Here is a 15,740-nt window from a genome sequence, read left to right on the forward strand (position 1 = left end):
CAGGCCAGGGCGACTCAACGCCTTCGCTGCCTGCGTTTGGGGGCTCATGGGAGATATGTAAATGAGCTAGAGCATCATGGGTGCTGGCCCTTTATAAGGCCCTGGTGCTGGTGCTGCCTCGAGGCAAGCTTTGGTTCGGCGTCCATTAGCAGGCTTGCTGGGACCTCTTCAGGGAGGTGAGGATGGAAAGGGGCTGAGGGCGTGGCTGGCGCTGGTTGGATGGGCTGGGTGGGGTGGGGGTGGGAGCGCTGTGGGCAGAGAGGAGGTCCTGCCTTAGGCTTGCCGGCCTCCTTGCTGGGCCCAAGGGGGGGCTGAAGCTGTGAGCCCTGGCCTGCTCAAGGTGAGCAGTGAGCCCAGCACCCCTCTCCTCAGCGCTCCCAGCAGCTTGCCCAGCAGGGGGAGCCAAGCCCCATTTCCTTTGCCTTTCCAGCTCCCCAGACCTTGGAGCAAGTGTGAAGCTGAAGAAGTTTCCGGAAGCGCAAGTCTGCCTGCTTCTCCAGGGAGGTACCCATTGACTTGGCACCGGTTCTCGCACCGCTGCCCAGTGTCCTGGAACCCAGAACACCTCCTCCTGCACCCCATTGTCTCCTGTTTCTCCTGTTCCCGGCTTTCCCCGCCTGTTAACATCTCGAGGTCCCCAGACCTGCAGGCGGGACCTCCTGAGACCATCGGGCAAGCCTTCCTCTCTCTGTCCAGTTAGCTGTTCACAGGCTTCTTGGCCATGTGTCCCCCGGTCAGCGTTAGCCAGGGAGCCAAGGGCATGCCCTGCCTCTATGCAGCCTGGCTGTACCAGCTTGTCCATGGAGACCAGATGAAGATCTGCTTCTCCTGCTTCAGGGCAGCCTTCCTGGTCGTTAAGAACATGCTGGAGATGGGAGACTGGGAAGAGGAAGCGTGGGATGCCGAGCCCGTGGAACTCTCAGAGGCCGGATCTGGGCCGGAGGAGTGGCCGGGCCTTAGCTGGGGAGAGGGCCAAGGGCATCTGCCACATGGCATGCCTGTCTCTACAAGTCCTGGGGCCCAGGCTCCAGGTCCTGTAGGTACAGAGGCCATTGGGCTGGGACCCCAGCCTGTGCCAACTGAGCTTGGGCCTCAGGAAGCTGTGCCCCTGGATCTGGGCCCTGAGGATGCTGAGTGGACCCAGACCCTTCCCTGGAGATTTGATGGCCTTTCTCCCTGCTCTCACTGGCTCATCCCTCCTCTGTCCTGGTGGGATATTTTCAATGTCAGCCCATCTCCCAGGCAGCCTGTGCTGTTGGAATTGAGCCCCACCTGGCCCATGGACCCATTGGAAGCAGAAGCTTGGCTGGTAGACCTGAAGTTTGTCTTCCTGTTGGGTACCTTTGATGCCATCTGCTATCTGCTGTCCATGACTCCCTGCTGGGCCGTGAGAACCCGCGTCCAACGCTGGCAGGTGTTGCTTGACCCTGGTGAGGTGAGGGTGGCCCAGCTGCAGAACGCCCCCGAGCAGCAGGACCTGCACCGCTGGCGGCTGAGCATCCTGGAGTCCTCAGAGCTAGGGGTGGAGCTGGTGCCGGCCGACTGCGGCCTGCGGAAGGGAGGCTTCAGGGTGCACTCCTACCTGCCCTGGCACAACAGCACCCCGGAGGCCTGGAGCAGGGAGCCGGGCGAGAGACTCCTTGTCGAGGAGGTTCTGTCTCTGAGGGAGCTGCCCTGCTTCCGCTCCCCCTCCCCCGATCCGCACCACTGAGGGGCTGCTGCTCAGGCAGCCCCCACTGTTCCAGGGTCCCAGGGACTGTGAAGAGCCGGAGTTGCCCCTCAGCCGCAGGTCCTGGAGCACGCCCGTCATCTTGAGGGGAGCGTCTGGATCGGCCTAGGGGTGGGGGCCAGGGAAGCCTGGCTTAGTTCTCAGTTGACTGTGTGGATGGTAAGGCCCAGTTTTATGTGCGTGGGGAAGGCTGTGTGTCAAGTGCTACGGGGATGGGTCACTGATCTGTCACCAGTTCTGCCCTAGTGGTAGCTGGGGACACTGGAAGTGTGGCACCGAGTCAGCTGTGGCTGGCCCATGCATGTTCTGCACTTGGCTGCTTCTGAGGGACGGTGAGCTCCCGCTGGGTACATGTTTCCATTTAATAAAGTTTGTTTGCAGAGAAGCCTCTTGCAGTCTCCTCATCGGGTCCTATGGGTTGTTTACCTCTCTCCTGGGTGAGTAGCTGCAAAGCACACATTGGGTTCTGGTCTGTTTTCTGGGTCACCTGGTAAGTTTGTCTCAAGTCTATCAGTCAGTCTTCATACCTGAAGTACAGGGCTTAGAATAGGGGCAGTTTCCTGTGTGCATGGAAAGCGTGTCATCCCACGGAGTGGCAGGAGACGGCACAGGCTTGTAATCCCAGAAGTAGCGTTATGACCTTAAGGCCTCTCTCATCTACATACTGAGTTTGAAGCCAGCCAAGGCCCGGTGACAGCCAGTCTCAAGAAAGCAAAACAAAAACCAGAGTGTTGTTTTGCTTGCTTTTTGTTTTTCCTGGTAATGAGAATCAGCCACTGCCTGACACGCTGGGCCAGGGTTTCTGAAGCGGATGTCTTATGCTCTGTTTTCTGAGATGAGGTCTCACTGGGAAGCCCAGGCTAGACTTCTGGCTGTCTCTCTGCCTCAGTTTCTCAAGTGCTTTCGTCATATGCGCAGGTCACTATGTTTAGAGGAGAATAATCATCTGTTAATTATCCTGAAGTTGACTGTGTGAATCTGATCTAGGGGTTCTAGGTAAACGGTCCCTGTGCTGTGCTGGGGCACATGGGACGGAGCCCTGCAGTAGCTCTGTTTTGCCCACCTGCTGAGCTCCATGACCCGTTTATAGGCACTATTTCTTAGCTTTTATTTTAGTTTCTTATGCCTCTACCTCCCTTCAACCCCACCACTAGGTAGGAGAGAAAGAAGGGTAGAAGAGAAAGGGTACATAGATCTCTTTAGCACTTCTGGCTGTTTGGGCTCGTCGGGTTCTTTGGGATGGTGTCGTCAGGATACCTAGCAGTCCATGTAACCAGCAAACAGCACACGAACCAGCAGCCTTCTTCCTCGTCTCCTCAAAGCATTCTTTGCCCCTCTCTGGGCTCTGCTCTTTATACCCTCCCAGAGTGCCTCAGAAGTAAACTGTCTGCAGCTGGCAAAGACCTCACCCCTCTCTGAGCTGCATGAGGCGATTATCAGCTGTGGATAAACTAAGACAGCCCCATATCTCACACTGGGGATTAAAACAAAAACATATTTATGTAACTGAGTTTTTAAAGAAACCGAAACTGCCACTAGCCTGTTGGCTGCTGTTCCCCCAGGGTCATGGAAGCTATTAGAGAGCAGTCTTTTTTTTTAATTTATTTATTGTTTACATATTCTGCCTGCATGTGTGCCAGCAGGCCAGCAGAGGGCGCCAGATCACATTACAGATGGTTGTGAGCCATCGTGTGGGTGCTGGGAATTGAACTCAAGACCTTTGGAAGAATAATCTTAACAGCTCTTAACCTCTGAGCCATCTCTCTGGGCTCATGGAAGCTATTAGACTGCAAGCATATCTGTGTTCTGTGCTCATCTCTTGCCATTCATGTGTGCTGATTAACACCCCTAAGTTGTCATGACCTAATTAGTCATGTACTTTGAGGCTGTCACTTATTCCCTTTTGCTTATGTTTGTGTCTGTGTGTGTGTGCCCTGTGTGTGGCTGCCTGTCTGGAGTTAACAGGCAGTTGTGAGCCATTTGACCGGGGTGCTGAGAACAAAGCCAGAGTCCTCTGCAGGAGCAATGAGCTCTTAACCACTGAGGCATCTCTCAAGCCCCTTACTATCAAAATTTAGAAAGCAGATCCGAGGATAATAGGAGAGGCACCATGCTTGGTCACTGCCAAGGATGACATGCCTGTGTTTTTGTATGGATATTTTGTATGGATATTTATGGATATTTCTCTTATAAGAGAAAGATGTAAACATGAGGCCTCCATGCGTTACTCAGGAAGAATGGCTATAGGCAGGACAAAAGCTTAGATCCAGCCAAGCTAGCTCTGTGCCCAACCCTCTAAGAAAGCCCGAGGGTGATATTATCCATTAGTTTAGAGCCTGTAGGATCTGTGTACATGACAGTCCTGACGAGGAAGCAAGAGAGGCAACCAGGCCTCCTGTGCCCTTCCTTGCATGTCCATGCTGCCAGGCCTGGATGTGGACTCACATAGGCCTTTTATGCACTGGCAAACATGTCTGTATCATTTGTTATCTGTAAAGGAGGCTTTGCAGCCATCTGGGATTACAAGAGTAACCATGCAACTGATAAGAACTGAGGCTTCACTATTATCAATGGCAAAGGGGGGTTAGCCTGTGAGGTGTCAGCAGAAATCCTGATTTTAAAAGTTTTTTTTTTTTTCCTTTACAGAGTGTACATATATGATTTATTTTCATTTTTGTCACGTTGGTCTGGCATAGGGCCCCTGGCTTCTGCTACTTCTTCAGTACTGGAACCTCACTGTGATTCCTCTCAGATATCCTGCTGTTGCCCTGTGTCATGGAGATCCACAGTTTTGGATCTGTAGCACCCATGCCTTCATGTACCCCTGCAGTTCAATGGGCTAGATGTTGGGGTGGGAATTCAAAGCCTGGATCTGGGCCTGACAGGTATCTGGTGGTGGTCGTCTCCGGCTAGCTTCCTGTCCAGGCTCCCTGTGCTAGGTTGTCTCAGAATCCCTTCTTACAGGGGATGTTAGGTTGCTAGTCATTCAGATGTTCACAGGTCAGAACACCAAGCCTGGACACAGCCTCTTTCCTCTCTGCCACTTACTGACACACACGCGACACAGCAGCCACTCCTGCAAGCCTCTAGGGGAAGGTTGTTTTCTTATTTGTGTGTGTGTCGGGGAGTCCCCTGAGGAACCCAGAGAAGGTGCAGGTACCCTGAGGGCTAAAGAGTTACGGGCAGTTGTGAGCTGCCTGATGTAGGTGCTGGGACCGGAGCTTGGGTCCTCCACGAGAGCAATACACACTCTGAGCTGCTGAGCATCCTCCTGGGCCCAGAGTGCCACCATTGCAGTTGTGACTAGCCTTGAATTTTTCGCAGTGCTCACTTCAGCCTCCCAAATGCAGGGATTTCAGGTGTTTGACACCACGTTTGGCAAGAAATGGTCTTTGAGCATCCCTGAGCAGCCAGTGGAATGGAGCGGAAGTGGGAGAGCATGAGCAGGCCCACCTTACCTAACCCCTGATTGTTGGAAATGCTGCCCCTAAGGCCTGCCCAACACCCCTGATCTGTCCATGTCTAAAAGCCATCCAGAGGGGCGCATCATATCTGTGACCCCAGCACACACACTGCTACTTCCTATTTCCTAGAGCAGTGGCCTCAGCCTTCCTAATGCTGTGACTTTAATACACTTTAATACAGTTCTCGTGTTGTGGGGACTCCCGACCACAAAGTCTTGTTGTTTCGTAACTGCTGTTTCTGCTGTTAGGAGTCGTTAAGTGAATATCTGATAAACAGGCTATCTGACCTATGATTCCTGTGAAAGGCTCGCTCGACCCTCAAAGGGATCGCGACCCACATGGTAAGACCTGCTGCTCTAAAGACTCCGGCAACCTGTTGCCTTTCAGGCTTGGGGTTCTGAAACATGCTCCCATCATTCCAGGGCTCCCCACCTTTGAACAGCTGGCAGAATAAGGCTCTTTCCCCCTCGCCTTCCCCACACAGCACAGAGCTGCAGGTGAGGTAAGGCCTATCTTGGAAATCAGCAGCCATGTCTAGGCCCTGTGTGTGAGGTGCCCATCAGCCTATAGGAACAGGCACTGCTGGCCCTGGACTCCACCCTGGCCCCTACAGCACAGGCAGTTCTAGCTGTCCTACTACATGCTGGTGCTGTTTTGGGCTTATTCATCACTGTCCAAAATGGCATTTGCTGTCTTTAAAAAAAAAGCTGGGTAAACCAGACCCATGCCAGTCATCTTGCCCTCAGCCACTGGCCGTCTGCCCTTTTGGGAGGGTGCCCTTGCTGTCCATCACTCAAGTGACAGGCCGTACTGCACACAATGAATAACACATGCTTAGGTTGAAAATAGCTTTATATATTTCTATTTAACTTCCTTATTTTGAGCTTCAAGCAAAACGAAAGATGTGAGCTGGGTGTTTGGAACTGTGGGCTGCATGGGGACCTGTCTGCAGGCTGTTGCTCTCTCTCTCTTGAAACGATGGAAGGTGAAAACATCCTGGCAGTTCTAAGCGCTCTAGACCTTGGGTGGGGCCCCACTGTACTTCTCAGTATGGGCCTCACTTGGGGACCCCATAGGAGACCTCTAGGGGCCACCGGCAGGCACACAAGTGGTCCACAAAGCTATCAAAGCACTCTTTAGTCACTGCTTCTGGCCTTGTCCAGCTGTCCTTTCTTTCCCAAGGAAGACAGGATCCTGCACTCCCTGGCCCAGACACACAGGAAGCATGCCTAGGAAGCATGTGGGCATGACAGACTTGGGCCAAAAACCCATTCCTGAATTCTGCTGTGCTGAGTATTTAGTTTAAACACACAATTGGAGAACACAGACCCCAAAGTCAGCACCGAGTCCAGCCCACACATCTGGTGGACAAAAGATTATGGAAATGTAGTGCTCCTGGGAGCACTTGGCCATTGGCTCGGTGTGGGTGCCTGGGACCCTAGGGCCTTTGACAGTGTCCAGAAACCTCCACCCCCGTGGTTGGACTCGTTTTCAGGGTAAGCCTCCTGGAAACTTTCTGTTTGCCAATGGCCCAACCTGGTCATTTCAGGCTGATCAGCCTCTGGTGTGTCTGCTTAACCCCAGGTCTGCCTGTAGTCTATCTCTGAGGAAGAAACGAGAACCAACTTCCAGTCCCCCAACCATTCCTGGGGCCTCCAGCCCTCTGACATCCTCTGCCCTTGGTTTTGGATCTGAGATGGGTATACCTTCATATGTTCTTCTGGCTGGCTCTGATGGGTGTCTGGGCCTAGACAAGGGATCTTATCCAAGTCATCCTTCCATGAGCCCTCTTGCCTCTCTAACTTACTTCACCTTTGGCGAGAGACAGAAACAGAGAGAGCCAACCCCCGACACTACCTTCGGACTCTGCTGTGCTTGCAGATGGGAGCCTAGCATAGCTGACCCCTGAGAGGCTCCTCCCAGCAATGGATTGAAATAGATGCTGAGACTCACAGCCAAACACTGGGTGGAGTGTAGGGAGTCTTGTGGAAAAGTGGGGGGAAGGATGGAAGGACCTGGAGGTGCCAGGAGATCTACAAGACCAACAGAGCCAACTAACCAGGGCCCAGAGGGGCCTGTGGAGACTGAAGCACCAACCAAGGACCATGCATGGACTGGACCTAGGCCCCTTACATGGTTGTAGCTGATGGGCAGCTCAGGCCTCATGTGGGATCCCTAGTAAGGGGAGCAGGGGCCTGTCTCTGACATGGACTCTGTTGCCTGCTTTTGATCACTTCCCCCTGGTTGGGCCATAGGGAAAGAGGATGTGCTCAGTCCTGATGAGACTTGATGCACTGGGGTGGGTTGGTAGGAGGTCTCCCCTTTTCTGAGGAGAAGGGGAGGGAGGATAGGGGAAGAGAGAGAGAGGGTGAGACTGAAGAGAGGAGGGAGGAGGCTATGATTAGGATGTAAAGTGCATAAATTAATTAATTAAAAAACGTGCAAGAAGCCAGCTTGTAGGGAAAGACTGGAAAATACCCCCATGGGCTTCATGCAGCAAACTGGACATGCTCAGGACAGTTCCTCCTCTCAGCTGCACACATAATTAACACGTCCCTTCTGCCAGGAGGCCTGGAGGATGGACGCACCCCCACATCTGAGCGGCTGGCAAATCTGGGAAGCCAGCCCGTGCTCTCCAAGTGTCAGGAAATGGAGCTAGAGCCAGGAATGTGCTGGGAGGAAGCGGAAGAGGCTCCCTGTTGGTAACTCTTGACACCGGGCTAGGGGTGATCCTGGTTCCTCTTTCATGCTCTCCGTCTGTGAAAATGCTTGGCCTTTCCCATGATAAAGAAAATCTTCAGGGCTGGCCCATGCACTCTGACAATCCCAGCTACTCTCAGCTGGAGAGCTGAGGCAGAAGACTCTGAAGTTCAAGGCCAGCCTGGGTTTCATAACAAGTTTGAGGTAATCCAAGGCTTGTCTCACTAAGTCCATCAGATAAGCCCTTCCTTTGCGACACCAACCCCTTTGGAGCTTCTGCCGGCTGACTCTGTGGCCCCATGGTCTTGGAGCAGGATGGGGTGACCTGTGCAGGTGACCACTCAGAGAAGACCTGCCATCAGCTGGGGCTGGAAAGGCAAGAGAGCAGGGGCACTGGACAGCGCCTAGTGACGACGCCCATGGAGGTGGGGCAGGAGCTGTGGTATCCACCCCAAAACACCTCCCCAGTGTTGGAAATTGAACTCAGGGTGGGCATTTCATGGCCTTCCTTGTGCCTGCATTCAACTTTCTTGTCAATTCAGACTCCAAGCTGAGTTTCACTGTAGTGCCAGCTTCACCCGTCACTGTGGTCTGTCCTTAGTCTTCAGGTGTGTGGGGTGGGAGGCCTGGTTCAGTGACAGGCAGAGAATAAACTCACTCAGGAATTCGCAGCAGCAGCAGCGGGGGAGACCAAGACGGAGGATCCCTGGGGCCTGTGTGGCATTGACCTCTGCGCACAGAGCTGGGAGCCGGGTCTCTGTTCTTTCAGAGAGAGGTTCGCTGCTTTCCACCTGCCAGGCTTAGGCTTTTTCTATAAAGCAAAAAAGTTAAAAATGTGTAAACCAGAGAGATCTGCTTTTTTAAATTTTTTCTTGAATTGCTTTATAAAAGTTTTATGTGTCTAGATATTTTGCTTGCATGCATGTGTCCAGAGGTAACTACAGAGCCAGAAGGTGGCATCAGATCCCCAGGAACTAGTAAGTAGAGATGGTTGTGGGTCACCACGAGCTGCTGAGAACCAGACGCAAGTCCTCTGCAAGAACAGCCGCCTCTCCAGTCCCCAGCCAGAGGCCTACAGCGCGAGCCACTGGGACGGCCATGTTAACTGTCAACCCAGGGTCAGTGGGCTGCGCCGGACTGTCAGATCTTGACTGGAGCAAGTGGGTGAGAAGACCAGCCCCACCCCCAGGGAAGGATCCTGGACTGTGTGGGGGAAGGGAGCTGAGCTGCTCACTTCCTGATGCGGTGTGCCGTCATGCCCCCGCCACCGCCTTACTGTTCCGCGCACGGGGAGCCGGAATAAAGCTTCTCTCCCCTTACTTGCTTTTGTCAGGGTATTTTATAACAGCAGAGGTCGTTTTAAAATCTTTGACAATTTCATATGTATGATATATTATTATAAGTTATAATAAATATAAAGTTTGAAGAAAATTACCCTCCCCCATCAACCACTAACTGTCAATGGCTCCTCAGGAAGGAACATGTCCTCGTGAGTCCCTCCCCATTTATAATGGAATGCTGGCAGTCCCGTTTTAGGTAGCTCCTTTACAGATGATCACAGATGCTGAGTTCATGGATGGAACAGCCGCATCACGTCCACAAGACAGCTTTTCATTGTGCTCTCCCCATGCCCTGCCTCTGACATTCCTTCTGCTCCCTCCTCTGCATCCCTGGAGGCGACACTGGTGCGGGTCAGGACAGAGCATGCTGCAGTCACTTGTTCCCAGCACTCTGGCCAGCTGTGGATCTCTGCAGTAACCGTTGCCACGGCAATGAGAAGCTTTTCCGACCAAGGCTGAAAGCAGCACAAATGTGTGGACATAAACACAAATACTCCGAGGGCCGTTAGACACCATGTCCATTCAACAAGACAACAGTAGCAGGCACCTCCCCAGGGATTCTGGCCTCCCCTGCCGGCGCCTTCTGAGCATGTTTACAGGTCTAGGTGAGCACTTCCTCCTGCGGCATGTGCCTCAAATTCAGCCAGAACAGAATGGGTTGCCTCCAGGCAGTCATGCCATCACTGTGTCACTGAGATAGCGTAAATGGCAGGTGTGTTACACGAAACTTGCTGATTTCTCTCCCCTGGCAACTGTGGAGCATTCTCCAGCACTGTGAAAGCTAGCCAACAGGGAGGACACTTCCAGATCACTTACAGCTTGATTTTTCTGTGTCCTGCAAACACAGTATGTGGTGTCTTTAACGTATTGTTCTGTTGCTGAGTGGTGGTGCACACCTTTAATCCCAGCACTCGGGAGGCAGAAGCAGGCAGATCAGTGAGAGTTCAAGGCCAGCCTGGTCTACAGAGCAAGTTCCAGGATAGCCATAGCTACACACAGAGAAACCCTGTCTCAAAACAAACAAACAAAAACAAACTTGTTCTGTTATGTAACCAAGAGCAGTGGCAATAGACTATGTGTGGGGGAGCTCTGGGGACAATGAGAAACAGTTCAGGAGGGCGTCCCACACCTAAAAACATTTCTGGAGGGGTGTTGCATTGCTGGAGATTGGACCTAGGACCTCGTGCAGCCACTGAGTGCTTCCTCAGCAGTATGCCAGGTCTAGACCTGCACTGAAGAAGAGACCTGAAGGGCTGGTCAGTAAGAAGCAGAGTTAGCAAGTTCGCTGGTAAGGAGAAAGGACAGACCTGCCGAGCACAGTTAACATTGCTTAGGAGACGGCGGCAGGATGGCTGCGCCACACTCAAGCCCAGCCTGAAGCACAGAGTGAGTTCCAGGCTAGTCTGACCTACAGTGTGAGAAAAACACAAAGAGTCCCAAAGCTAGATCTCTCTGGGTTTACACTTTAATCCCGACAAGCATCTGGACCCCATGTGAACGTGTGGGTTGGATAATGATGCCTGTTTGGGGGGTACGCATCGGTGCTCTTTTTCATGCTTTGTGTTCTTCTGGGCAGCTGGCCAGGGGCCACACCCAGCCCTGCTCACCTGCTAGCAGGAAGTGCGGGGCAGTGACTGAGGAGCAGCCTTCACCCGGGGCTGGCTCCCGGACCTGCCCTAACATAGTTCAGAGCACAAGTTCCCCCAAATCATTGGTTTCAGGGAAGGCAGATATGTGCAGCTTTGTCCCAGGGGTTGCCAGAAACGGTTTATTACTCTAGGGGGCAGAGCTTATCTCCAGACCTTCTTCCTGATAAGGAGAGGCCTGCTGGACACCCACAATGCCCACTGAACACTTGCACACAGACACATTTCCTTCCCATAATCCACGAGCTAACAAGCATCTGAAATGACCTGCAGATGCTCATCCGTACCCTTTGGATGTGTAATGCTCACCGGCACACACACATACCAAGACGCACAGAGGCCCGGGAGCCTCCCACATAGGCTCTGGTCAGAGAGCTCTGCCTGAGAGTCTGCGCTTCTGGCACACACAGTGCCCATGGACAGTGGCCCCGGCCTATCAGGCAGAGCCGGCATCTCTGCTGGTGCCTGGCACACAGCACCAGCCCTGGAATGCCCTGTACTGACCCCGGAACCTCTGTCTCTGCTTCTTGCCTTCCCCTCTGGCTGATATCTACCTCTTGACCTCAGATGTGGGGTGGGAGACACAGACTACTCAAGTTTCAAAGCATCTTTTGATCCCTGCCTTTGTGCTAGTCCACGAGAATTCTAGAAGTGCTTTTGTGTTGTTTGTTGGCTCGTATGCACACGGAACACATCCATACAGAGGTAGCTAGACCTTGGGTGCCATTCCTCCAGAGCATGGAGCCTTGGTTTTTTGTTTGTTTAACATTTATTGGTGTGTGTGTCTGTGTTAGAGGTCAGAGGTTAATGTCTCGCTCAATCGTATCCACATTATTTACTGAGGTTGGGTTTTTCACTGACCCAGAACTCACCAATTTGTTTTTTTTTAGGCAGCCAGCTTGCCTAATGGATCCCATTTTGCCTCTTAAACTTTGGGGTTACAGGTGGGTTTTCCAGATCTTACGTGAGTGCTGAGTGTTCAAACCCTAGGCCTCACACTTTAACAGCAAACATATTACCCACTCAACTGTTTCCCCACTTCCCTAAAACCACTTTTATTCTGACTTAACAAGTAGTGGTCCCATGAAAGCCTCTGGGTTTTATTAATTTTGGGATAATAGTTGTCTGTGGGTCTTACTTCAGCTGAAGCTGCTAGAAACGCATCCTACCATGTCCATAGTGGGGGCATGGCTACAGAGCTCCTGGATAATTCTGTCACCTCAGACTTCCTTAAAGTTGTGATCTCCCCAGCGTGGGCACTGGGCCATGAACTAGAGTTACCTCCACAAGGGCAGCATGTGCGCTAACTGCTGAGCCATCTCATCCCCCATTAAACAGATTTTAAAGGGAACAAAAGTCTTGCTCGTGGCCCTGCAATGTCCCCGCAAATAGAAGGCCACCTCACTGACTAGAAGGCCACCTCACTGACTAGAAGGCTGCCTCACTGACAGGAGTTTAAGATAGCTTATACTTCCCTGAGTCGGGTGACCCTGGGAAAATGTTCACCCCAGGGAGGAAAAGCCAGCAGTCTGGGAGGGGGAGGGCAGAGAGCGGAGAGTTCTTGAGAATCCAGGCTTGCTCGGGTTGTGGTCCCACAGAGGCAAGTGGAACTCTGGCCCATCTGGGTGACCTGAAGCCAGGACACCAAAGCAGAGCTGGCATGAGCTCCTCCCTGTGGCCCTGACACAAACATCTCCAGTCCACCCACCCAGAGTCACAGGAGAGAGGGGGTGTGAGCTAGCACCCCTGACTCCTGTGAGGAAGCAGATGCAGGGGAGGGTGGGCTGCCGGGCTGTGCTTGTGAGGATGGCCTGATGCGGAGCAGAGCAGAAGTGCTCCTGGACAGCTCTGGGCGAATGGAAAACAGAAGAGATGCCTGCTCCTTTCCATGGGGAGAAGGTTCATGCAGACATGTAGGAATAATAGCCAGAGGAAGAGACGTGTGGGGGAGTCTGGAGCGGACACCACCAGCCTGAGCCATGTGAGGAGAGGGGGAGGGAGAGAGGAGAATGAGGCACAGCAGCCAGGAGCCCAAAGGTACGAAGACAGCACCTACGCTGGAGACTGCAGGGTAGGGTGTGGGGTGTGCCAGCCATACCCTGTAAGGTAGGGACTGAGGGATGTAGGGGGAACCTGGAGACCAGTGTCCACTTTGATGTGCTAAGTAGGCACCTCAGCCCTTTGCCCCAGGCTGAGACCTGGCGTCGGGTTCCTGTGGGTGTGTTAGCGGTGGCTCTCTACCTGGCTATTTCAGGGACACTGACCCCACCGCTTGCTGGCGACCTTCAGCTCTCTGTAGACATTTCCCCAGGGCTGAGTGCTTGCTAGCAGCCCAGACCCCCCTGCACGGGGACCTGTGCAGAACTTGCCAGAATATGGCAGCTCCCTGGCCCAACACCTGAGCAAGCAGCCGACAGGGACCTAAGTAGTAAACGGTTCCCTTGCCAGGTGACCTGTGTCCCCACCTGTGGCCTGTACATCAAAACTTCAGCCTCGGACAGAGCAGACCCCAATGTTCTCCTCTCCCAGTTTAAGGGGGAGGGCTGTGGACATCTGTCAGCTCAACCCTGGTTCTCAGAATGGCTCAGCAGCTCCTTGAAAGTGGAGTACAAATACAGGTCATGAAACGGGACTCTCAGGACATAAGTGGATGGAGGAAGCTGGTGATGGGGTTGACTCAGCACTTCTAGGAAAAGAACTCTGAGCTTGGCTGAACCTGCAAGGAAATGGCAGGGTATAAACAACAGTTCCCGAAAAGACAGAACAGGAACTCAGTTGGCACTGCCCCTGGTGGTCACTGTGCTGCCTTGCCCTGTGTCTGAGCTCTCCGGTGGGATTGCTTGAGGGGCCCTTTGGACCATGGCCCATCTTCAGGCCTCCAAACAGGATGACCTCCTACCCCAACCAGCTAGACTCAATACCCACCACCCGCTAGTGAGCCGGGCCGGGAGGAACGTGAGCAGAATGGGTACGAGGTCACCCTGTAGTGAGGGATCTCCAGGAGCATAGTTCCTCATCTTACTGCAGCTTCTCACTGAGGCGCGATGTCTGAGAGGTCTCAGGCTCTGTGCAAAGCTGGCGGAGCTATGCAGAGAGCTCTTCATCGTAGTGAAGACGGAGTTTGGGGGAAAGTAGGTGCCAATACTGTGGGGCGGTCTTGCAGACGTTGCCAAACAGCCTGGGAAACGGACGTTTGTCCCACGCCTGGCCTCTGAGGAGGAACGCTCTGAGGGCACAGGCCTGGCCTCTGAGGAGGAACGCTCTGAGGGCACAGGCCTGGCCTCTGAGGAGGAACGCTCTGAGGGCACAGGCCTGGCCTCTGAGGAGGAACGCTCTGAGGGCACAGGTTTGGAACAGCCTTATTTATTTATTTATTTATTTTCTTTTTAAAGAGAAAGTTAGTACATGTGGGGCTGGAGAAATGACTCGGCCTGTAAGGGTACTCACTGCTCTTCCAAAGGAGCCAAGTCCGGCTGCCAGCAGCATGCGGGGTGTCTCAGAAGCACTATATAACTCCAGCCCCAGGGGGGTCGGGTAGCCTCCTCTAGCCTCTTGGACACGTGCACACCTGTGTCCACACACATGCGCGGAAATAAAAATACATACATAACACGATTACATTCATTTATTTGTTATGTCTGCCTATACCTGTGGGCGCTTGTGTTGCGGCATGTGTGTGGAGGTCAGAATTGGTTCTTTCTGTCTGCAGCGCAGGTCCCTGGGAGTGGTGGCGAGTGCCTTTACCCCTGAGCCATCTGGTCAGTATTTATTTTTATTCCTATTATTTATTCCTGGTTATTATTAACTAGTATTTTGGATTTTTAAGACGGTCTTACTCTGTATCCCAGGCTGGCCTCAACTTCATGGCAATCCTCCTGCACACTGCTGAGTGCTGGGTCTATAGGTGTAGTCCAACAGCACACTTGGGGAAGGTGGCTTGCGGGCTGCTGGGGGCAGTTAAAAGGTCGAGGTGCGGTACCTGGATCCCCGCAGTCCTCTGCTCTGACTCTCGGAGAGTGTCGGACAGGTTTGCTCCTGGGAGGCACCCCTCAGCGCACCCGTGGGCCCTCCTTCTGCTCTTCTAGAACATCTCATCCTGCCTGGTGGTGAAGGAGCCCACCCCGATGTCTCTGGAATGGGACATCTGCTCGTCTGGCCGAGCGCCCTCTGCCTTAGATTCCTGCAGCCCAGTCTTTAGATTTTTCCTAATTGCAGGAAAGACTAATTGCTTTCATCAGGCAATGAGAAAAGATAGCTCTGCCAGGGTGGGGAACTAGTGACGCTCTGGCTAGCAGATGGGTGGACCCCCAGCTTGAGGGGGATGGCCCAGTGCTTTCCCCGGCTTCGGGATCCCGCTCAGTCCTCCGCCGAGCTCTGATAATTAAACCACAACTAGACTGGGAGGAGCTCATGTTAATAGCGTAGGAGTTTAAGAAAGCATTCATGTGTATGGGCGCTGTCAAAGAAAACCCTCTAGCAGCCTGGCCACCTTATAGGTGAAGGAGCCTGAGTAATGCCAGTCTGTCCATGCCTGCTGGGCACCCAGGCATCGGGCCCAGACCTCCCCTCAGGGCTCAGGGCTCCCCTCAGGGCTCAGGGCTCCCCTCAGGGCTCAGGGCTCAGGGCTCAGGGCTCAGGGCTCAGGGCTCAGGGCTCAGGGCTCCCCTCAGGGCTCAGGGCTCAGGTCTCCCCTTGGGGTGGGGAGCTGAAAGAGCTGGGGTCTGAAGACAGGCCCCCTAAGTTAGGCAGTCATGGGTTTATCTTCTTACTGTCCCAGAAGCCCCGGGGTAACCCCCAGTCCTGGGGAACTGGCCAACCCTTGTCCCATCTTGAACTCCAGCTGCTGGCAGGGAAGCCGCCT

General features: G+C 53.4%; 1 protein-coding gene and 1 non-coding gene across 2 annotated transcripts; one reads left to right on the forward strand and one right to left on the reverse strand.

The window, feature by feature from the left end:
* Positions 1 to 721: 721 nt before the first annotated feature.
* Positions 722 to 1,711, forward strand: LOC110548810 (testis-expressed protein 19.2). Its single transcript, XM_021637392.1, has one exon. It carries the CDS (start codon positions 722 to 724, stop codon positions 1,709 to 1,711), a length of 990 nt encoding a protein of 329 aa, XP_021493067.1.
* A 2,984-nt stretch (positions 1,712 to 4,695) lies between these two features.
* On the reverse strand, positions 4,696 to 4,826 carry LOC132655654 (small nucleolar RNA SNORA17). Its single transcript, XR_009593444.1, has one exon. It is a non-coding gene; the product is annotated as a small nucleolar RNA SNORA17 (small nucleolar RNA).
* Between the last annotated feature and the right edge of the window lie 10,914 nt (positions 4,827 to 15,740).

The sequence above is a fragment of the Meriones unguiculatus genome, chromosome 7, assembly GCF_030254825.1.
Source record: "Meriones unguiculatus strain TT.TT164.6M chromosome 7, Bangor_MerUng_6.1, whole genome shotgun sequence".
NCBI classification, from domain to species: domain Eukaryota; kingdom Metazoa; phylum Chordata; class Mammalia; order Rodentia; family Muridae; genus Meriones; species Meriones unguiculatus.

Bases quoted from the DNA above. Each gene is read 5' to 3' on its own strand.
- LOC110548810 (XM_021637392.1), top strand. From the start codon at position 722: ATGTGTCCCCCGGTCAGCGTTAGCCAGGGAGCCAAGGGCATGCCCTGC.